Here is a 23,531-nt window from a genome sequence, read left to right on the forward strand (position 1 = left end):
TCGTTTGTACAATATATCTGAATTGCATCGCAGTTGCACGCTCGGAAATAGTGTGACATGATAAACACGGATAGGAAACTCCCAGTTACATGGTTCATTGTAAACCCCTTACAAATGTAATCACGTGTCAGGCTCCCCGTGTCCGGTTGGTTGCCGAGTTTATTGTAGATCTTGTATATAACAGAATATATCGAATTTTTTTGGTTTCCTTTATTCATACATCCATCCGTTTATCGCGTTTATTCTACGGTGAACACAGCAAACACCTGAATGCTTAACAGTTATCAAGAGACAACAATTCCATCGTGTACTCCTCGAGAATCGTTTACATTCGTTACACGTTCAGCCTTCGTAAAAATTCAAGATTCGACACTAGTCCTCGCTCTGATAAAAATGACAGACACCGTCCAACACAGAATTGACATCGGATATCGCAGCACATCGAATTTGACATACGTATTTGGCACTTACCACTATAGTGAGCGAAACGATTGTTCTTTTGTTTTTTTTTTTTTCATTCGCGGGAAGAGATCAATATATCCCCACTCGTGTTTGTAAGGTAGGAGGCTCCAGTCTCGTCTTACGGCTATATCCTGGCTTCCAGTGGATATTAAATACTTGATAACTGAAGAAACTTAATAATCCGACTGGCACATACAAACATATTACCGTAATTGTCACGGCAACTAAAAACAAATTGTAACCAACGTCTGCGTATCTCGTTATATTTTACACGATAAACACATCACAAGATATAAATACCAAATTCAACAGCGAAAGAAGAAAGCTGAGGACACGAAATATTCATAAGTGTTCCGAATTCTCTCTTCGTTTCTCATAAAATGTTCTCAAAATAAATGCGAATGATTGACGTGCGCGTATATGCAGCGGGAATCGGATCTACCCTGCTTAAAAAATCCAATAGAATTGCATGAGTAAAATGTCAATATAATCGAATCGTGTTTTTGGTTCTTAAATTTAAGAGAAAGAGAGAGATTTGTTATCTGATACATTTCGATAAATTTTCTTTTTCTTCTTATATCCTACATATAACCTACCGTTCAAGTTACTTGTTTATCGATAAAAAAATTATATATTTTTAAAAATTAAATCTCACATTGTAATTTTAAACGATGAAATAAGAGAGAAATTGCATTTCTATAACATATTATTTATAGGAAAAAATAGAAATCTTTTCAATTAAAGTAGATTCATATAGATATCGAATTGTAATTCTTTAATTGGGTTAGACAGATCAACATGTAATATAGAGAGACATACATTTAGATGAGATTTTAGTTATTTAAACCCCTTGACTGCCAATGAATTCTGGTCATCTTGGATTTTGCGTTCACTGCCGCGAAAATGCATTTTCTCGTCATGAAATATTTTGCGTATATTAAGACACCTAAGTGAGTTTATCACTGAGTGTAAAGTGTAATTAAGGGTTTTCAGATGTGCCGAACATAATTTTGAAGTCGTATTCGCAGAATGTCGATTCGAAAGCAAGACGTGACTGTTGAAGGAATGAGAATCTGTCGAATTTCTGAATATGAGTTGGATCGAAGCACGACGGGTTATGATGAAACATCACAAGATACGAATCTATCTCTATCATCTTCTATCGGCCTTTTCAAGCAGGATAAGTTAATCCTAACCGCGAGGATGTACGAGCTTCCTACCTCGTTGAATCAACACACCGACACAAAAGTGTCCGACCGATCCTCCGATCGGCCTCCGCCGCAACGACTCCACTTCGCACCATCTTCCAGCCACCCGTGTAAGCCGGATAATGTATTTTCATTTCGTCGAGGGGGACTACTCCGAAAATAGGCGACAACGGCGTCGATCGTTTCGCGAGACGCCCGCCCTCGAGAGCGTTCCCTACGTCAGGTACACCTTGTACCTGGTGCTGTCCCTCTTCTGCTGCCGTTCGGACGGCAGTTTCTTGGGGACGAAACGCTCGTCGTTCCACTCGATCGGCGGCACCGGGGTGGCGGGTCGCTCGTCGCTCTGGCTGAAGGCCCTCCGCGGCGGCGCCTCGAGGATCTGCCGGGTGCTCTTGCACTCCACGCTGCCGCGCTTGCTGAAGTTTACGCTGGCGTAGCTGACGTCGCTGACGCGCGTCTCCCGCTTCGGGAGGTCCACCTCGACGTAGCTGACGCGGCCCTCGCGCGACCTCGCGCTCACGTCCGAGTTCCGTTTGTTCTCTTTGTTCTCCACCCGCTTGGCAGGCGTCTCGAGCCGGTCCCTCTTCAGCGGCTCCATGAGCTGGCGAGACATACGAGACTCCCGCCGGGCCTTCTCGTCGTAGTCGTCCGAGTAGGTGCGCCGTTCGCGACCTCGCGGCCGTTCCGCGCCGCGGTCCTCGCTGTAGCGCAGCTTGTCGGTGAACTTTCGCAGACGCTCCTCGTGTTCATCCATGAACACGTCGCCGGCCGCGTTGCAGTTGTCCTTCGGTCTTCGTCTCTCCTCTTCGCGCTCGGCCTTGGACTTCGAGGAGAACGATCGTGAGAACCGGAACGCACGAAGAAAAACAAAATTAGTACAGATTCGAGACGCATATTTTCGTATGCAAGCAGGAATCCGCGAACTTATGTGTGAAAATGAAACTTGCTCTTATATACACGAGGAAATTCTGCGTTACGCTCGTAAAATAGTTCCGCCGAAAGTATCAGATTCTTGTTCGAGAATTCATTTCTATGAATCGAAGAGGATCAATATCGGGCGGACGAAACGATATATCTCCAAACTAGTGCAATCTTTAGTCTGGAGATATCATTCTTTCTGTACTCCATATTTTTTTCTTCTCATTTCATGAAAATTGTTCTTGTAATAACATGAATATATTTTTATATTGCTCAAGAGCAAATTTCATCTTCTCATATATGATTATATTCTTGCTTATACATGAGAATACGAGTGGATACTAATTTCTTTTTCTCCGTGTAGCTTTCAACGCCGATCGTGGGTACCTTGAATCCGCTCATCCTGTCGTTGAACTCCAGGTCCTGGCTGTTCCGGCGGACCGGCTGATAGTTGGTCCTCTCCTCCTCGCTGCTACTCTTGCTGATCCACACGTTTTCCCGCTGGGAACTGCCGGCCCTCTTCGGCCACTCGTTCTCCGTCTTGAAATCGTACAGGTCCCGCATACGTTGATTGAGCTTGTTCGTCCGGTCGTTAGCTTCGACGCAGCTCGAGGAACGGTCTCTGCTTATGTCCAGCTCGTCTGGACATTTAATGTTACGGTATGATATCCGATTAAAGCGCGAGAAGATGAGAGAAAGAGAGAGAAAGAGGAGGGAGAGAGAAGCTCTTACCTTGCTTTTGCAACTGTCCCTTCTCGCCCTTCACCGGCGAGAACTTCCTCGGCGGCTGCCACTTGGAGTTATCCGAGTCCTTGCACGGTCCCTCGTCCTTCTTGCTGCGCTCCATGATGGAACCTCTGCTCTCGGGACTCACCTTCGGCACGGGGTCGGGGGACGGGTTTTTCGCGAAGGTCATCCACCGATTGGCCGAGACCTTCGTTACCTCGCAGTCGACTCTCGCGAGCGGCGACGACTCACGGCGAAATTTGCCGCCGTTGATCTGCGGCACCCACCTGGAGAAGAAGAAAGGCCCGTCGCAACTGCGCGCCCGACGATTTCACGACACACTTCGTGTGAACACGCATAAGATAAACACGTATGAGATAGCAATCTCGAGCGCTCGATAAGAGCACACTGTCGAGCATCAATGATTACTCTCGGTTATTACAGCTCTTCCCTACGATCAACGTCTGGGTTACTTGAACACGAGTTGGACGCGTGATAACGTGAAAAGACGACTAGTTCCAGTCAGAGCCGCGAGGAGACGAGGCGACTGATGACTGAGAACGCGAGAACGCAGAGAAGAGAAACGGGATTATACGTAGGGAAGACGAGACACCCATCGCAGACATCCGTCGCAGACCATGAAACGACTACATCGCGATCAATCCCGCCTAATCTCAACGACAAGCTCCGCTCACGGCAATTCTCGCTTTCGGACGTGGGAAAAGTAGGCGCGGCCAACCTCGTGGCGATGGTGCGCGGGTCGCTGCAGTCCGTGTGCCTCCGCTGCTCGATGCTGCGCTTGTCGTGGCCCCTCAGGGCGGTCACGTCGGCGCTGTGACTCCTGGAGCCGGGCGGGCGCGGCACGAGGAGCTCAGGCTCGATCCTGACGACGGAGGGCCGATGATCCTCCGAGACGTTCGGCTTGGCTGGCCACCTCTCGACATCCGGCTCGTCCTCCGCGATATCTCGCTCGTCCCGTGACAGTCTCTTGCTGCTGCCGGGGCTGGTTTGCTGGCCGCGCGGCAAGTTTCTCGGCAGCGGCGTCCACTTCGAGATGTCCAGCTTGCCGACGTCGCTGATCTCCGTGTGCCGGCGCTCCTCCACGCGACGCTCCGTGTACTTCTTCAGGCAGTCCACGTCCGCGCTGCGGCTACGCTGACTGCGCGGTGATCGGGATGGTCGTCGAAGCCCGCTGTTGCCCGCCGGGCTAACCCTGTCCTGCAGCGCCAGCGAACACAACGTTCATTGAGAGGCACCGATTGCTCGGGGGTGATGGACGCTTAGGAGCTCGTGCACGTGTTCGGGAATCCTTCGGGCGGGTGCTTCGAAGGAGGAACTTTGCCGGAGGCTAGCTCGTCGTTTTCGCGCGTTTTATTCCAACATTATTTTCTCTTCTCACACTTCTCTCGAGAAAGTACATAGGAAAATAGAAAAGTGTTAGGCTCGAGTAATTACTCCGATAATTCTCAGAAAAATTTTCACTCGAACTGAGTAAATTTCACTTGGATCACGTGAATATATTTCACTTGGATAATTTACTTGGGAAATATTTTACTTCGATCAAGCGAATATGATGTGATTCAAGCAAAAATTTGCTAAGGAGTATTGAAGTACCTAATAAGCAAGAAATCAGTAACTTAACGTTATTAAAATGACATTTTGTAACATGTAACGTTTTCAAACGTGTAATTCTTAACGTTGTATGCGACGTTATTGTTAACAATATTTGGTCCGAACATTAAAAATAATATTTCTACACTATGATATTAATATTTAGGAATGTTTTAGTATAAAGTAACGGTTTAAAAACATTTATAAAATATTATTTTCGTAATCTCTTGTAAAAATTCATCGAAGTTTTTACATTATATTTATAGAAGAAGGATATTCCGTACTTTTACGTGATATCGGTGCGTCCTCATTTTAATAACCAAAGTTATTTTCTTATAAATAAATAAATAAATAAATAAATTTAGTTATCAATAATCAAAGTTATATTTTTACTACACAAAGGGATAAGGAGAGCAGGATTAAGAGAGAGGTTAAAACATTTAATAAATTGTATTTTCTCTCGAGTTCAATTTCTTCGATATAGAGTATCTACTGATAAAATATGCAACATGCTATCGATGCTCTACTGTCGCTACACCAAATTCGATGATAAAGGAAGTGCTCTTCATGCTTTCGGTCATAGTGGAGATACATTGTATAGTGGAGGTAATATATTTATTTAAACGCAGAGAATACAAGGAATTCGAGCGAATAACTAAGAAATTAACCGATCAGGAAGATACATAGAACCATACTTCGCCCAGCAAGGGAGGTTAGAGTCGATAAGGAGGTGCATCGGGGTAACTGGTATTACCTAAGTAAGGTGAAGCTTTGCATAATCCGATATGTGCAGAATTCCATGCGCCGCAGATGCGACGTGCAAGCTGGCGCCGCACGCGCGTGGATTGATCTTGGAATTGTGCAGCTCGGCTACTTGGCTGCTACATGCCGCCGCTGGGTCGCCACTGGACTCCAGAAAACCATTCCAGAATTCATTTCCTGCAGAAAGAGTAATAGCTGTCTCACGTACAAGTATCAAAAAAACATCACATTTCATACACGCAAGATGAGAAATTGAGAAAAATGTCATCTCCGCTGCTTCTTATATTTCATTATTACTAAAAAAAATTGTATACCCTAGTATTAATTAAAAAATTTTATTCTTCTAAGAAAAATTAAAAAAAAACATTGTACAAAAAAATTTCCACGTCTTTTTAATAAATATTATTTCTGCTGCTTTCTATATTTTATTATTAGTAAACCAATTTCTTATATCTTATTAACCTTTCAATCAATTTTATTTCCGCTGCTTCTCGTATTTTACTATTATTAAACATAATTCTTATGTTTTATTATCATTTAAAAAATTTCGTTTACTTGGATAAAATTAAAAAAATGTATCTCAAAAAATGTTCACGACTTTTTAATATATACTTTATCTGTAATATTAACATTAATACTAACGTGATAAATAAGTGAATACCTAAATAAATAAAAATATAAAGGATGCGATATAATTAAAAATCAATGTTCAAACCTGGCAGCGAGTTTCCGTCCCAGGCGTAAGTCACGACGAGTAGTTTGTTCGCGTCGTTAGCACGGAACAGTCTGCTGTGCGGCTCCCTCAAGGCGAAATGAATCTTGATGTCTGCAAATAGTATCATCATTATACATTCAAGAAGAGCACCACGCATATATCATCACATGTCGATTATTCACTAACCGCCAAGATAATCGCCGTTTCCTGCGCCGCCGCACTTCTGTTGCTGGAAATAAGCGAACATAATGTCGGAAACGTACTTGAGCTTCTTGTTCATTTTTTTAATTGCGATCTCGAATGTTTTCAGAAAGTAGACTTCTTGATCCCGAATTACTCTCCAGACACCTGCGAATGGTCGTCACTTAATTTAGTTAATATTCTCAGGAGAACATGAGGGAGATAATTTTAATAAATAATCGATATCAAATTGGAGAGAAGTCGCATGTATTATTAATGTCAACGAATTAGCAAATTAGGATACGTTCATCGGTCTTGTATCGCAGTTTCTTCGCACTTAGATATTAAATACGCGTATCCCCGAGTATAAATGCATCTAACGGCTTCAGTCAAAGCTAGTAGCTAACTAATACGGGCTGGATGAAATTTTTCATCTCGTTTTACTGACTGATTATTCATATAAAATGTAAAATCGTTTTTACGATCTAGCCGTATGATTTTCTTATTACGTATCAAATATGATGAAGCCAGACAGTGCTGTCTATTCTAAAATATATAATTTAGCTATCACACGGAAATAAAAAATTAGCTGCAGTAACTAAATTAATTATAACATATGAATACCCGAAACTTGTGCAGCGTAAGCAATTTTAATTGCTGCTGTAACAAAGGAGCTAATCTTTTTTTTCCGTGTGTATACCCGCCACTGACCATCAAAAAATGAGCAAATCGAAATCGAAAGTGCGTTATTCCACGAAAATGTGAAAAAAGCAGAAGCGAGCGTCGCATTACCGCCCGGCGAGCAATTATGACTTTTTGATACTTGATTCGGCTTCCGAGTTACGATCCTTCATCTCGTTATTATAACTTCGTTTGTTCAACCGTCAGCTAACTCGTTTATCTAGCCATTATCTAGGAGAAGTGAGCGCAACATTACTGGTTAATGGCGACGTTAGACAGAAATTTACCACCTCGTGGCACGTAGACGCACCACGTAGAGGCTCAGTTTCTGCCGGTCACTGCCACTGTAAATAACGCCGCGCTAAAACATCACGAGCGTTATCGCGCGCGCTTACGTTGCGAACGTCCCACGTGTGTATGTATGCCCGCCTTTTGTTTGTACGATTTAACATTTTACGGAAGAGGTCGCACTAACCCAGGCCGAAACCGACTACGTGCAGGAAAGCAGTGGTGTTTTGCTTCTCGGCGCGGGTGTTCGCCTCGAGCAGAATTATTTCGACGGAGAGCAGGGTGCGCTTCATGTAGTTCTCGATATCGAAGACCGTTTGGCTGGCCAACGACAGGTAACGCCTATTGTCTTTCGCCTTGATACGTTTCACGACCTCCTCGTACAGCAAATGGTAATCCTCGCCGTAAAACTTGGCCCATAAAACAAGTAAACCGCGTTTTTCCTCGGCCGTGCCGCCTTTCACTACTGGCCCGTACCTGTCTCGCACAGATTAATCCTCTCAAGAAATTTCATTCGCACGTCGCGTGAAGAAAAGAGAAAAAGGAAGAAAAACTCGAGGGGCGTACATTATAACGTGGATTAACTTCCGAGACCGCTATTCATCAAGTTTCAGTATGTATTTACCACCCGCCTCCGCACAGACGGGATCCCGTTTTCTCTTCCTTTCGTTCTCGTAAACGCGAATTTATAGAATCCTCGCGTCAGCAAGGATACACAAGAGTATACACATCTTTCGTCAATCGATACCAACGTGTCTCAAGAGCGAAATTCGAGCGGTTTCTCCCAATTTCTCCCTCTCGAGCAAACGTCGGTTCTACAGACTTGCGCCCTAACATAATAATAATAATAATAACAACAACAACAATTAAGTGCTTACCCGTTATCCACGGTATTCTGCAATGATGTGATAAGGATATCTTGGTACTCCATAACTCGGGCCTTTTCAAATCTACGCATATATATAGATAAAAGGTCAAGGCAAGGTGTATTGTTGCGTATTTTCTTATCTGCAGTAACACGCAATATACGTCTGATTTTCGTGAAGGTCTCTTTTAGGGGAAACATTGGTCGTACTAACGGGACGTAGAACGAAATAAAAGTATCTCTACTGAAACATTTCAACGATACTTGATACGGTCACTTCATGGTCACTTCGAAAATCTTTCTCTCTCTCTCTCTTTCTCCTTCTCTCCTTGCAAACACGGAGTTGCACGCGAAGGAGACAGAAATAGAACACGCATGCCGTGACGCCACCGGAACGTCACAGTTCGCACGTGTAAAAATATTCCTGAAGCGGGCGGGNATGCATAAAACCTTGTGCCTACGACACCCATAATAACCCCTCGAGGTTGGACGGCGTCTGGGTCACTGCTCACGACGCCTCTGTTCTTTCGCGCGCCGTCGTTTATGAACTCCGTGTGAGACGACACCACCATCATCGCCGATAATTTGACCTCGTCGTAGCTCAGGCATTTCGTTAGGACCTGTTTGTTCAAATTACGGGGGACGTTTATTGAGATATCGCGAGCCGTCGCCCGGCGAAGAGCGTACATACTCCCATCGCGGCTGTGCTTCGACTTCAAATTTCGTCCCGAAGTATCACGCGCGCGCGCGCGCGCACGAAAGAGAATTCAATTCTGACGTTGAGCGTCGTCGGACAACGGTTAACGGGGAATTAAATCCGTCTCGTAATTCATAATATAATTGTGCCTGCAAAGTTTTCACACGCGCTCGTGCATAGAGAAAAATATCATTCCACCGCTGAGAAAAGCGATTGTTCCGGTTTACTTTCCTTCTTTTAAGTTAAAATTATTCTCAACGGAAAATGTTTTCTCGATAATGGTCTCGAATATGTTCATTACGAATTTGAAAAAGGCTCACCGCCACACGCTCAAAGGAAGAATATATTCTCCTACTTCAGGATATGCTGTAAATTTATCGAGGAAAAATTAAATTCGGTGAATTCGAATACGCACAAGTCGAAGTTTGTTTTGACTTAATATTCTTGATTGAACTAAAACCAACGGCTCAAATCTACGATACAATTTCCCAGTGTTGACCAGTGCGATTCTTACGTAGCTGTTTTGCGGAGTATCGAGTCGATCGAGAGGTTTATTGTTACTCACCAACGGTTCCTTCTCGCGATCTGTACCGACGCTCTCCCACCCGTCGACGCCGGTCTTGTTGTCGGCTAACTTCCATCGATCCTCCGAGCCGTAGAAAACGACCGCCCTCTTGTCCAATAGCCGATGGATGAACTGGATGAGACTCAGGTCCCTGTAGAAATGCTTCTCGACTGAACTGCCGTATAATCGCTTATGCTTCAGCCATCGTGCGATCAGGGGCAACATCGCCTCGTGTATCAGAGGATACACCGAATTAGCGTTCAGCTAAAAAAAGGAAAAAATCGTCAAAGAAGACGTGAAAATTGGTATCGACGAAGATCGGCACACGACGGTCGCAAGTGAAATCGTGCGAACTACGGCGATCCTCCTTCGAAAACTTTCGCTCGACTCGTCCTGAATGCTCAACCAAACCGAGTCGTAACTTAAACCGTCGCTTAGACCGTGACCGGGAGCGCTGTTGCTAATTTGTACAAACCTCAATGACCTCCGGGCTGGTCCCCCTGGTCTTCAGGGCGGCGCACGTCATGGTGCTGATCGGGAACTTCACAGGAAACGCGTCGCTCCGCTTCATTAACTCCGACAGGTTGGTCGGCGGGGGCACGGAAATGTCCAGGCATCTCTTCAGCAGCTCCTTCGTGTCGTCGTCGAAGGGCACGCCGTCGGGTGAGCCCAGTGTGTTCTCCCACGAGATTTCCGGCGGCTCCTTTATCAGCGCCTCCTGACTCATTTCGTCCGCGCGCCGATTGTTCTGCAAGACAACGACGAAAATCGCCGGTTCATTTCCATCTCATAAAACGCAAAGACGCATCGAGGACGCAGAGGAGACTTGCGGAGACTTGTGCGCATCGCGAGATGCGGCCGAACATGAGGGCGTCGAGGGGATCGAATGGGAAGAGAAACCGACGGCGAGTCCATCTTTGACTCGACAATTGTCGCGACGTTCGACGATTTTGCGCTTTGTTGTTGCGGCGACTCGCCGTCAAAGGCTACGGGATCGATTCTAAGGAGAATTTGCAAAACAGTGATTCGCCGTGCTATTAATACAGCCCCCCCGCTGATTACAGCAAGGACGCCGGTCGCTTTGACCCTTGGGCATGAAATCCGTTAAGTAGCGTAAAATGTATCTGTTCACCCTAGCGAGCGGCTTGACGTTCACTCTCTTCGTGGGCACACGCGCAAACACACACACACACACACACACACGTATACCGAAGCCTGTGACGGCCAGTTTACTTCATTTTTCTATTTACCGATTCTGTTCACCTGAACGACAGGGGTGAGCGAAGGCGACTCGGACTGTCTTGTATTGTTAAACAATTGTCAATATTGTTCGTTATTGACAGGCTTACCGACAGATGGTCGTGGTAATTTTCATTTCCACGCAAGAGAGACACGAGGACGGTAACGCGCTTGCGAAATTGATCGTTTCGAACTCCCCGTGGATGCACCCCTTTCGCACCTTTCACCGCCGAACTTCGAGATTCTTCTCGAGTATATACAGGAAAGAAGTGTTAGATTCCAGTAAATAATTGCCCCGATACTCCTTAGTAAATTTTCACTGCGGACCGCGCAAACAATATTTACTCGATCCAAGTGAAATATTTCCCGAGTAAATTATCCGAGTAAAATGTTTACTTGATCCAAATAAGATTGACTTAATCCGAGTGAAAGTTTGCTAAGGAGCGTCGGAGTAATTATTTGCTCGAATCTAGCCGCTTTTTCTCCACGTACAAGACCTGTTCGTTCGGGGGCTCGGCAGGAGAGAGGAATTCGGAAAGAATTCGACTGTGCTGCGCGTGTCTCCGACAGACCGCGCGATTATGATTTCCGGTTTCCTTGGTCCGCAGAGGGAGGGGAGTACAATCTCGGTGTATCTTCCGACGAGCTCTCCGAGTTGGAGCGGAGACGAAAGTAAACGGATGAATCACACTCGATGTTGGTTTCACGTCACACACGCGAATCACACCCGGAATCGAGAGCGGGCCTGTGAGAGAGACCGCTGGCGTTTTCCCGATTTCGCGACTCTCCCGCGGGATTCTCGAGTGCTCGCGGATCACCCGAGAGACGGAAAGGTGAACTGACCGCGGACGCGAGTGGCAGGGGAATTAAATCGCATTATCATGCGCATTGCCGAAAATATAAGCGCGACCGCTTATACGGTTCAGCGTATAAGCACGTCGTCGATAAACAACTCACCCGACGGACGCAACAGGCGAACAGCGACATGACCGTACGATCGTCGAAGTCAAACTTGCCTGAGGGAGAAAGAGAGAGAGAGATATATATATATATATGTGTGTGTGATATATGTATATATATCTCTCGTGATCTGACGGTGATGTAATCGCGACGGTATGTTGAATTTCGCGGATTCCCCCGTGAGAAACGGCCGGCGGCACGGTATCTAAGAGAGAAGCGTGTCCGGTCGCGCTGGTCCGCCGCTCTCTCTTCGACGGTCATGCGCACCTGTGGCGCGCTGGGCGCGCACACTTTTCTCGGTATCCCTCGGGACCGCGGATACTTCGGATGCTTCTCGGGAAACTAACGGACGTTTCTCAAAGTGGTCTCCTCTTTCTCTCTCGTTCTCTCGCCCCGCCAATAAATAGATAAGTGGATCGCCGTAAATAAATCAGGCGAGAGTGCGGTCCATTCGACGTGCGAGGCGTTCCTGCGCATTGTGCGGACTTAAGCTCGCTTCATACGGTGCGAGCGATTTCGCGGGCACGCGCTCGGAGCGCTGTGCGATAACGTTGGAAGCTTCTCCACGAAGTTGCAGCCATGGTCGGTCAGCCCGATGTGTGCGGAGCGCACAGTGGTGAAAATCGTCCGCGACTCGAGGTAGACAATATTGAATGATCGACAGATGGAAACGGCCGGATGATCGCGTGATCGCTGTCGATGTACTTCCGACGCACCGGCGCGTCAAAGGAGCCAGGCAAGAACTATTGCGGCGTGGCAAACATAGAAATCACGCACGCACCCGCCGATGCACGGAAGCGTCCAGACAGGCTTGCACGACAGCTTGCACGAAGTAGCACGGAAAATTCTATCAAGTCCACGCGACGATAGATGCACGCACGCTTCAGTCGTGTTATTTGTAACAGAGGTACTCGGTAGAAGAGGATCATTTTCAATTTCGAGGGTAATTGCGTTGCTCGACGTGCCCTGAAAAATGAGTTCGGTTGGATCTACCTGTCAATGGACAATTAAACGCGTCTTGGTCAGAGGAATCAGAATTTCCGGTTATATCCACAGAGATGAAAGAAATGCTAGATTTAAGTGAATAATTGGTCCAATATTCCTTAGCATATTTTTACTCAAGTGATCAAGTGATATTTACTTAATCCAAATAAACAATTGCTAAGGAGTATTGGAGCAGTTATTTACTTGAATTCGGCACTTTCTGTCTGTGTAGTAAATAATTAACAGTGACAATACTCATCAATGTTAATAATTTCTCGCTCAACAATGTAATATGCGTTATATATAACAGTTATATCGTTGAATGGAAAATGATAACATTGTTGCGATGTTACTGATGGTTGATGTTTCCTGGGTAAGAACCAAATATGCTTTGTGAGAAACTAGAAATTTTGTCTCCTTCAACCAAAACGCGTTCGGTCGTTCATCACCAAGTAGATCCAGCCGAATTCATTTTTCCGTGCGAACACATTGTTGGCTGATCATGAAGAAACGCGCATTTCATTAGTCGAATACATTGTCGGCTGGTCCGCGACGTTATCTCGCGCTTCGACAATGTGCATGGTATAACTGAGATTGATAATCAAATAACGCGAGGAATGAGAGGAATGAAGGATATACCTCGTTCGGAATGAAGAATCACGAGAGCCCCGAGAGCATTGCAAAACCTTGCACAATATGCTCTTATGTTGCACGATACGCATGCGTTACGGTCGGATCAGTGACAGGTACACGTCATGCAACTTGAAGGCGTCTTCCGACGTAAACTCTGCGCGATGTTGCAGTTGCCCAGCACGTATGCGCCTATGTGTGTGTGTGTAACACACACATTTTAATAATAAACATGACGGAATACGAAGTTCTATGGTGAACCGTAAAGATGGAATTTCAGGCGCACGCGTTGTAAAATTTGATTGAGAAGTAAAATATTCAGAGAGCCAAGATAATGTCTCTGTGAGAGAGAGAGAGAGAGAGAGAGAGAGAGGGCGTATGCGCGCGTCCACGTGTACATGGACATAAATTGAAAATAAGTTCGGTTGAATCTATTTAACAATGAACAGCCAAACGCGTCTTGGTTAAAGGAAACCGAATTTCTGATTATAAGAATCAAATTTGATCGGTGAGAACTAAAAATTTTCCTTCCTTCAACCGAAATGTATTTGGTTGTCAGGAAGGTTCGATCAAGCTTATTTTTCAGTACGTTTACAAGATCAAGATAAAGGTGAAGATACACGTTCCAGTAATGCACGATCGCCGACAATAAGGATAATTCCACAAAATGCATTCTCACATTTCCATGAAAGAAACTTTCCGCGTTTATCTTACACGACGCATGTTGTGTCACCTCTGACGCGGTCAACTGATGACTGGACTGCGGAAAAGTTCGTATCGATTATCATACGCACGGGTGTAGCTGAAGCATTCGGCACCCGGGATATCGAGGCTTCCTCTTGATAGTTGCGAAAGAGGCAATTTTGAAATATGCAGAAGAATAATCCAACTGCGTTTGCAGTTTGTCCTTTTTTCTCCTCCTCTCGATAAATCTTTCATTCACTCGCGCTGCTATTTTTATTCTGGCTGGAGAAATGTAAACGCGTTAATCTCCAGCTTTTCCTCCTCGGCACGATACTAATAATAAAAACGAGCGATTGCAACGGATAAATGCTTTTAACGCCCGTTATCAGGCGATTACGGACAATCGAGGAAACATTTTACGATTTGCTCGTGGCAGAATTTAAAGCGCACTACTGCAAAAAAAATTCCACTTTTGGGATTCAACATTCGAAAGGAAAGAGATAACTTGAGTGTCAATATATGACATACTGTATATTACATCGAACATGAGGCGCCACGAAGTTGCGAATCGCGTAAACAGCCGGCCTCTATCGAATGTCGCGGAAACTGCGAAGTCGGCGAGCAAACGGTAATTTCACAGAAAATTCCTTCGGTCGTCCGTTCATCATTTTCTCGTTAATCAAAGATCTAAATTACATAATAATTACATAATTATCTAAATCTAAGTTGTAGATAACAATTCGACACAAAAAAATCATTTTTTTAATCCTCATAACTGTTAAACTTATTTCCAAACCGGCAAAAATTCATGTTTAAAAATCGAATAAAGATTATTGCAAAAATTTCACAGTTTTGCAATGCATGTAATCTTTATTTTACAAAAATACATGTATGTGTTTTAAATATAGTACAATATGGGGTTAAATTCTTTATCTCCACGACGTAATAGCTGCTTGTATAAGACAAAATCTTATTGACGTAAAATCAATTAGAGAACAATACACCTGCAATAAATCGTCATATTAAAAAGCAAACGATTTTTTCGTCCCGAGAGATTTTACCGTGTTAATTTTTTGTGAAGCAACTGCGCCATCTAAACGATAAGATAAATTAGAGTAAAAATATTATTTTACAACGTTTACTACTATTACTTTATTTTATAATGCGAGAAATCGATAAAGCAATTTGTTATGCGGAATGCAAACTGATAAGCGGGATGATAACACGTTATACGCATTTCTCGAAGCGTGCCTTTGGCAGGGGAATCGGTTTTATCAATTCACACCGTCCGATAAAAGTAAACCGCGTGCCGATATAAAGTACACCGGTGAGATTTTCCAATCGTTAATTCGCATTAGCAATTTCTCCCAGCGGAATCCCAATTGCGTGGAAGAGTCGCATGGTAGCTTTCATTAGGTCGCGCAATCTTTCCTCTTTCTTCGTTCTTTCCTCTCTTTTTCCCCCTCATTTCGGGCAAGTTTAAACCTTCCAGTCTCGAATTAATACGGCGCTAAGAAGAGCTTAGTCATCTTGAATCCCGGATTTATCTCGTCACGCCGATGAAAAAATGTTTGGAGGGAGGCGGAGGCGAGGAGCGCGTGTCTTCACGTTGAAAATTAAAGAAATACTTCATGCAGAAGCGTATATTAGCTCCTTCGAGTTTCACTGTCTTTTCCTTATCGAATTTTCAAGAGGAAGTGCCCGTTTCACTTTCTCATCGGTTGCTCATCGGTATTTCGTTTGGTGTCCTTCAAAAAGCGAATTTACACGCACGCAACGTTTCTCTTTCCCGACATTGTCATAATGTCATAATGTTCGGCTGGGTCCTTAATGATGTAACTTTACAGATCGAATGGAGAGTCTTACAAGAGAAAATGAATTCGTATTCCTCGTTCGAGCGTCGTCCTCGCGAGATCGATGCGGCACCTAATTCGTCCTGCACCATTCACGTTTCTTGCGATTGTAGTCGACGAGGGGCCGGCGGTATGCGAGGCAGAACGCGAGGGAGAATGACAAAAATACGTCGATAAAACTCAGGTGAACGACGACTGGCGAACGACGAGTGGTGAACGTACGGTACGTCCCGTCGTACCGTTTTGGTGGCACAGTCGTTAGTCCCTCTCTCTTGGCGAATTTCAGTGCCGGCTTAAACGCGGGTGTCTTGAACGAGAGAAAGAAAGAGAGAGAGAGAGAGAGGAGTCTGTCGGTATAAATGATATCGCGAAATTCCGCCGATTTTAACACAACCTGAAGTACGCGCGAAATTATCCAACTATGAGCACACCAACGGCAATTAATTAGCAGTTAATTCTCTGATCGGGTTGGATTTCGAGCGAAATATCGTAGGAGATCGTTTTGAAACGCGGCTTTTCAATTCTGAATAATTACCATACCTTTGCGACTGAAAATTTCGTTCGATACAAAGTCGATCCCCGCTCGACATTGGCCGAAGGACGCGGATTTTGCTACCTGCCCTCGAGAGAAGCCCCTTAAACTTTTAGTCGTCAGTTAGCAGTTTACTCCGAGCACCAGCGAATCCGGCGTTTTCCGTGAAGAAAAGTCGACTCTAATTTCGCCGGGAGAGCCGCCATCGGGCGTTGATGTGACAGGACGTTCTGGACGTGAGACGTCGAGCACCATTTTCTCACTCGCTGTACCTGCAGCACTCGAAATGAAATAAGCGCACGTAGCGAGGCAAGCGAGGAGACGGGAGGAGAGATCTCGAGGAAAATGTGCGGGAAAGCGGACCCCACTATCCGTCTTGCAGAGCAAAGAAGCGACGTGTTACGAACACGGTCCATCGAAGAAGGCGAATCGGGACGGCAGTTTGCGAGCGGCCAGGCGAGCCGAATCCCGCGCGAGAACGAGACGTTGGAGGATATCCGTGAAATTCGCGTTAATAATCGGCGGTATCAATCGCGCGGCTGGTCACGCCACCAGCTGGTAGTTACAGGCCTGAGCTGGTCTCACGGCCGAGGGCCTTTCAACTCGGCCTGTATTTCTCGTACAGTCTCTCGCAAGGTGTGGTTCTCGCCGCTGTCCGCGCGGAAGTATGCCGCCGCGGGATCAACAAGTGTCGCCGCGCGGGATCTACGTACGCGAAACGATCGAGCGAGCGCGTCGCTAGTCGTACTCGATCCTCCTCGTCGAGGAGTCGCGCGAGGATAAGGCGGCCGTGCGTGTAGGAGCCGTACGTGCGGAGCGTGCGCGATTACCATCGAGCTCTCGAACGGACGAGCGGAGCAGGACGCCGATTCGAATCACGGACGCGCTCGGACCGTCGTTCCCGGCAAGGACGAAGAGAGCCGGCCGGATCTCGATCCATGTGCGACGCTTGAGACCGGCGCCCGAGGATCGACGGGCGCGGGATCTGCGTTGCAATTCGAGGACGCCGCACGTACACGTGACCGCCCGCGCGTGTTTAGCGTGCGGTGGTGCAAGGACCACGTTTTCCAGCAGGATCGGCGGAGGAGCACGGATCGGCGGTGAGTGCGATCGCACGAGTGCCTGCCGGGAGACCGCGCGCGCGAATTTCGTCTCCCGGCGGCTTCCATTTCCCGATTTCAGCTATGAGGAACATTCATTCGCAGGGAAATGATTTCGCGGGGTATGAGCGCCGCGAGTGAAATTGATCGCATCGGTCGGCCAATCGGCGGCGTTTGTTTATTTACGAGCGGAATTATACAATCCTCTTCCGAGCCGCGCTCCATTTTCCGCGAGGCGTGTGAAACTTTGATGATGCATTTTCGGACGGCCCCGATGCGGGTTTCCGCTTCGCGGGACAGCCGAAATGTCGAAGTCCCTGGGGTAAATGAAAGCTCTCCCTTTCCTCCCTCTCTCTCGGGTAGCGTGTAAACGCGCGGACCTTGAAGTCAACGCGCAAGCAATGACTCATGGATTCACGTTGCAAGTAAATAGTATCATCGCGAAATTGTATCACCGATGTCGCCGGGTCCAATCTCCAGCTCTCTGAATTTGTACACATTCACACATAGAAAAGATCCGGTTTTCGGTAATAGCGCGCAGCAATGCTTATTGGTGTACACTGTATCGCGAGATACGCGGAGATCGGTAAAAACGTGGTCGGAAATATTAATACCTGCTTTCCATTAGAATTTGCAGCAGGCCATTTGAATAATCCACTTTTCGACGTACTCGCACGCTACTCGATAAATAAATTTAAACTGCATAATGGCAAATGTATCCACGCGTGTATAATATTACGGAAATATGAACGTAATCTGCATATTTGATGACGTATTTTGTACGTCAAGCTACATCGGTACCGCACATTTTTGTGTAATAACGTGCGGACGACCAAGTGCATTATGCGTTTTATGGTATTATGACTGCACGGCCGATTTTAGCCGATTACGCAAAAAAAAAATCTCGCATGACGGAATGGTAACAGGCACGAAAACCCGATGGCGAGAAATCGTATCTCCGTTACTACAGCCGGAAATACTCGCCCGAACATTTGCCTGTGTGAAAACTCGGTCGGAGTTACCTGAGAATCCGATTGGCCGAGCGGGAATCTTTCCCATTCCTGCAAGCCCCGAGTTTTTGTATGGCTCAAAGACAACAGAAATTCAAAGAATCGGATTTTTGCCGTGTAATCGGCTGAGATGCGAAAAGCATACTAGCGTCATGAAATGCGCGCGTCATTTATATTTAAAGCTTAAAGATCGCTCGCGTGCTCTCCAAGATTTATAATTATTCGCCGATTGTGCGGAATATAAAAATTGAGACGCGCCCTCGAAATGCGAGATACGCGTTAGATAGACGTTTTAAAATTCATAAAATAGCCTCGCGGAGAGCTCGTGGAAAATACTCATAAGAAATTCAACCGCCATTTCCTGCCTGTTTCAGAATTCTAAGTGTAAACGTGACGATGAGTCGCACTTCCTTTTCTTCGCACCGAGATTAATCTCGCGACCGATTTGTACATCCGCTGTGTATCGTTACTCCTGCGCGCTTTTTTTGTCTTGTTGCGTATATACACGCGCGCAATGGAAGCCGGAGAGAATCCTTTTTCGTTATTTGTATATTTTATTGAAAACAACGGCGAAATGCGCGCGCGCGTGTGAGCATAAATCCGTTATTTTTTTGGCGTTCGCGAGTGTGACATAAATTTGGAAGGATTTACTAGCCAGCTTTTCTTTAATCCGGGTCATTGTGTGTCGCGGTCGGTGGGAACGCGATCCTCGGCAACGATAAGCGCCGGGATCGAGTGGATCCGCTAGATCCGAGTTCTCCCTTCGATCGCTCCGGGGCTGATTCCTCTCCGACGTCGATTAACTTTAATCGTGGTGCAATTGTCTCTCCATCTTCTTCCAGAGACCGAATTTCGCGAAAGAGAAAGGGAGAGGGATCGGAGGAATTGGATTACGGTTGAAGTTAATCGACTTTGGAGAAATCGGCTCCTAGATTCTTCCTGATGGTGCACGTTGAACGGCCGAGCGGCAGTCGAGCGATTGAAGTGAATGTGGGTTGATCGATGAGGCGAATATATATATATATATATATATATGTTTATCGCGTGCATCGAGAGAAAAATGTCTGATATTTGTAACTGCAATCGTCACAGCGAAAGAGTTACAGTTTCTGGAGAATCATCTTTCCAACAAGTGTCACGCTGAAGAAAAGTGTCACCGTTCGAGTGATATTTACTTGACTCAAGTAAACGATTACTCTAATATCCATTGGCAAATATTTACCAGAAGTAGAAATGTAATTGATTACATACATAATATGATGTTTTCGTACAAGTGGATATTTAGTTAAAGTTGAAACAATTGCGACAAATATTAAGTTCATAATATTGAGAATATCGGAATGCATTTTTAGAGAAAAGATTTATTAGACAGAAAATATCTATATTTAAAACCACCACAGGTTTCTTTGGGGGAAAGAAATATTACATAATTCTAGTAAATACCTTCTTAATACGTTCTGTAATAATCTTACATGCATTTTGTTACTACTATTTTTGTGATGTAAAACCATAAAAAGGGTATAGTTGAGACTGAAAATAACTGTAATTTTTCTTTATGTGGGTGCACTCTATTTCATTTCGTTATTAATAATACATGGGATTGCTCAATGTTGGATTTTACCGGCTGGATTGGTGCGACATTAATTATGAAACGAGTTGGTTATTTCCGAGAGGTGATATGCCGTCACTGATGACCCGTTTCAGCGATCTGAGACGATATATTCCGCAGATACGTGCGACGAAGGATCCTCTCTCCTAAGAAGAGACGGTCGGTTCGTTTCACTCTCTTACGTGAGGTAAAAAAAACCTACGTGAGGAAAAAAACTTACGTGAGGAAAAAAAACCTATCGAAATCATCACAAATGCAAATTCGCTTTCATTCAATGATAACACGTCCAATTAAGAGTAAATCGTGGAGCGGCTATAAAAGTTTCAAGGACCACGGCGTCAGGAGGACCGATTTGTGAATTCAGAAGGCAGAATTCAACGCGTTTTTCACATGGTTTCGCCTACACACAGAAAAATACATACCGCATTCAAGTAAATATTACCCGTTCCAGATATTTCATAAGTTTATACATCTGCAAGTAGATATGGTGAGTTCATCGCGAACCGTCAAATTAATTCAAAATACATTCTGAATCTAAAAAGCTTAATACTTCAGTCAAGAATATTAAATTAAAACACTGAAACTAAAACTCCGATTTTCTTATTCGAATTAACCAAATTTAACATTTCCTCGATAAAATTTATAATATTCCTAAGAAGAAAACAGATTCATCTTTTGAATAAATAATAATGTGAACTTTCGTAATATTTGCGATGAATATCTTTCAATACTATTTATCAGGAAAATATTCTTTGTTCGAGATAACCGTTGTTTTCAATAGAAGAAAAATAAGCTGAGTAATCGTTTTCCTTCGCGGTAAAATCGTTATTTTTCTCCGTGTATCTTTGCGAGGTTCTCTCGAGGCCTCCTGCGAAATTCGATTGTGCGCGTTGAGTTTCCGAAGGACAACCGACTCGTTCACAAGGACATCGCGCCACCACGGTAGGATCTCGCGAATCGGTGGCGTCACGTTCGCCGTTTCCAGCCTTGGACAGGTGGGGTCGTCCCAATTGACGGCCTCCAACTGGCGAAAGACACGGGCGAAACAATTGGAACCGGGATCGATGGGCAAACGGGTAACGCTCATTAAGGGCGACGAAGAGGAAGGAAGAGACTGTTAAGAATATTACGGGAGCGATGAATGGCCTCACCTCGGAATTCTTACTCACCGCGCGGTTCTGGTTTACGTAACCGATAAAATAATTTGCGGTTCGGCGGTACCGACGCGAGAGTAATGCCCGCCGTGGAAATTCTAGGACAACGGGGACGACGTTACCATGGCGATGCGTTCGCCAAACACACGAGCGCGACGAGGACGGCCGATACTTTGTCGGTTCCGATGATATTCGGCGCGGGTAGAGGAACTTGCGAAGCCCGTACGAATGCAATTATTCATTCGGAGATACCGCGCGCGTCCGTGAATGCGCCCGGTTGTGCGACGACGTGGCGCGTTCAACTCGGAGGAGTCGCGGCCGCGAACTGCATTGCGGGTTTATCGCGGCGGAGAACTTATTATCTCGATTCTAGGGAAGACCGGCGATCCGCTGAATGAGGTAAACAAAGTGATCGACGTAATAAAAGCACGAGGGAGATGAATCGATGGTCGGCGCAATTTGTTCCCTACTGATTGACAACTTCATCGACAAGGGGAGTCGCCCCTCAATAAAAAGGGGGAGGGGAGGAAATAAATAAACACGAGCTTGAAATATGTGTGGCACTCTTTCAATACATTTCCGTGCACATTCCGTGTATCGCGCGACTCTATCCGGGCGTTTCGCGCGCAATAAAATTAAAATCAATAAAATTCGATTCCCCGCTGTTAAATTACATTTCCGTGATCGCATGAACCTTCCTTAATAATTAAGGTGCGCCCGCGCATGGTGGGCGCGTCCGAACGCACATTTGCGACGACAATTAACGAGATATTCTCCGCCACTCACTTCGCATTTCGTGGAATATTCAATATTAATATCGGAATATTATCTCTCTCTCTCTCTCTCTTTCTCTCAATGTTACTCTTATCATATAATTATGTATTTACGCGACGCTTTTTACTCCAAGTGACGTAATCGAGTCGACTATACCGGGCCCGACGGATAGCATGTACGTCGCCGGTCCGTGATATTGAACCTGGCGGATGAATTACGATCTGCTGACAGCAAACGAAACGCACAATCGGTGCCCGCGCGCGAAAGTGCAAGCGCGTGAGGATCGTGTTGCGTAATGGAGGAGCGACGCCTAGGATTTCTCGCGTTGAACACGTCGCAGGAGCAAAATACGAACGATCCAGTCGTTGCAGAGAGCAAGTGCGCGGGACAAGAGGAACGTCGAGAGAAACCGCGGCAGAGGAGGCAAAAGATAATTAATAACGCGTGCGACCGAATTACGGAAGATCCCCCTCTACGTCTTAACTTGAGCTGCCGTTGCGAGGCGCGCGAGACGCGCTACTACTATCACAGCTGATTTCTATTTGTTTGGCAAATGAAGCCGCTTTTCTCGACTGCGCGATAAGAAGAGCTCGAACGAACTGTTTGCGTAAACGATAATGCGCCTGCGTTAAGTAATAAACGCGGAGCTTACTCGCGTTGGCTTTCACGAATGACGCGAGCGCTAAACGCTGTCAAGTCGCGGACGTACACCGTACAGTAATAGTAAGAAAATTCACCACGGCGCAACTTTCACCCGCGAGACGAAGCGTGCGCGCGGTATCCACGCGAGATAGAAAAACTGACGCGCCCTGGCGTGATTCCGCCGGCTGGGAGAGTGATTAACGTTTCGGCATAGACCCACAAACGCCACGCGTCTGGAGTGTCGAACTCTCAAACGTTACTCCACGATCTGAGGTAATGAACGATCGCCTAATATCTATTGCTTTCTCGAGACGGCGACCATTCGATCGCTCGCCGCTTCCGTTCTATTTTCATTGCGGCACTTTTCGGTACGAGAAGATCGGAATTCCAAGCAAGAAACACGTTGTCTCAGTTATTTCTTCAAGTGCCATCCGAAGGAAACCGCGTTGCGATGTTGGCTTTTTTCCAAGATCGCGCAGCGAAAAGTTCGTCGAATTTTTCCAAATTTCGATCTCTGCTTTTATCTTGACTTTCTTCGAGAAAGTAAGGATCCATCGACATCAGGAGGACGTTAGAACGTGAGGGAAAAATCGTTGTTTTGGCATCCCTTCAAATGCAATCTCGAGAAAAAACATAAAATGTCGATTTTTTTTTTTTCAAAAACGCGTAGCGAGAGATTCCT

At 45.6% G+C, this 23,531-nt stretch overlaps 3 protein-coding genes across 16 annotated transcripts in view; 1 reads left to right on the forward strand and 2 right to left on the reverse strand.

Annotated features, from left to right (window-relative positions):
* Positions 1-120: 120 nt before the first annotated feature.
* LOC106746526 lies at positions 121-5,506 on the reverse strand. Its single transcript, XM_014623191.1, has 5 exons — positions 5,453-5,506; positions 4,054-4,532; positions 3,321-3,601; positions 2,976-3,229; positions 121-2,493 (listed from the first exon to the last, which is right to left on the reverse strand). The coding sequence occupies exons 1-5, from the start codon at positions 5,504-5,506 to the stop codon at positions 1,885-1,887; spliced, it is 1,677 nt and encodes a 558-aa protein (XP_014478677.1). The 3' UTR covers positions 121-1,884.
* The window catches only part of LOC106746556, a 44,976-nt gene continuing 25,892 nt past the window's right edge, over positions 4,448-23,531 (reverse strand). The window contains exons 1-10 of one of the 13 annotated variants that reach the window (XM_014623255.1): positions 11,875-11,933; positions 10,154-10,426; positions 9,679-9,942; positions 8,867-9,036; positions 8,430-8,501; positions 7,739-8,028; positions 6,589-6,750; positions 6,403-6,513; positions 5,680-5,864; positions 4,448-4,532 (exon numbers count right to left, since the gene is read on the reverse strand). In XM_014623255.1, coding sequence (XP_014478741.1) covers positions 5,680-5,864; positions 6,403-6,513; positions 6,589-6,750; positions 7,739-8,028; positions 8,430-8,501; positions 8,867-9,036; positions 9,679-9,942; positions 10,154-10,426; positions 11,875-11,904 — 1,557 coding nt within the window. In that variant the 5' untranslated portion in view covers positions 11,905-11,933 and the 3' untranslated portion in view covers positions 4,448-4,532. The other 12 variants (XM_014623256.1, XM_014623257.1, XM_014623260.1 and 9 more) reach the window with 12 other exon arrangements.
* The window catches only part of LOC106746555 (putative ferric-chelate reductase 1 homolog), a 28,794-nt gene continuing 22,586 nt past the window's right edge, over positions 17,324-23,531 (forward strand). The window contains exon 1 of one of the 2 annotated variants that reach the window (XM_014623254.1): positions 17,324-17,660. The gene's annotated coding sequence lies outside the window, so the exon portion shown is untranslated. Of the gene's footprint in view, positions 17,661-20,958; positions 23,123-23,531 lie in introns of those variants that run through there. The other variant, XM_014623249.1, reaches the window with a different exon arrangement.

Source organism: Dinoponera quadriceps, unplaced genomic scaffold (assembly GCF_001313825.1).
Source record: "Dinoponera quadriceps isolate SergipeBrazil2010 unplaced genomic scaffold, ASM131382v1 scaffold1573, whole genome shotgun sequence".
Lineage (NCBI taxonomy): Eukaryota > Metazoa > Arthropoda > Insecta > Hymenoptera > Formicidae > Dinoponera > Dinoponera quadriceps.

Coding starts and splice junctions, on each gene's coding strand:
- LOC106746526 (XM_014623191.1), bottom strand. CDS start 5,506: ATGACCGAAAGCATGAAGAGCACTTCCTTTATCATCGAATTTGGTGTA. Junction 4,533..5,452: donor TCGAATTTGGTGTAGCGACA/GTAGAGCATCGA, acceptor CTGGCGCTGCAG/GACAGGGTTAGCCCGGCGGG. Junction 3,230..3,320: donor GGGACAGTTGCAAAAGCAAG/GTAAGAGCTTCT, acceptor TTAAATGTCCAG/ACGAGCTGGACATAAGCAGA.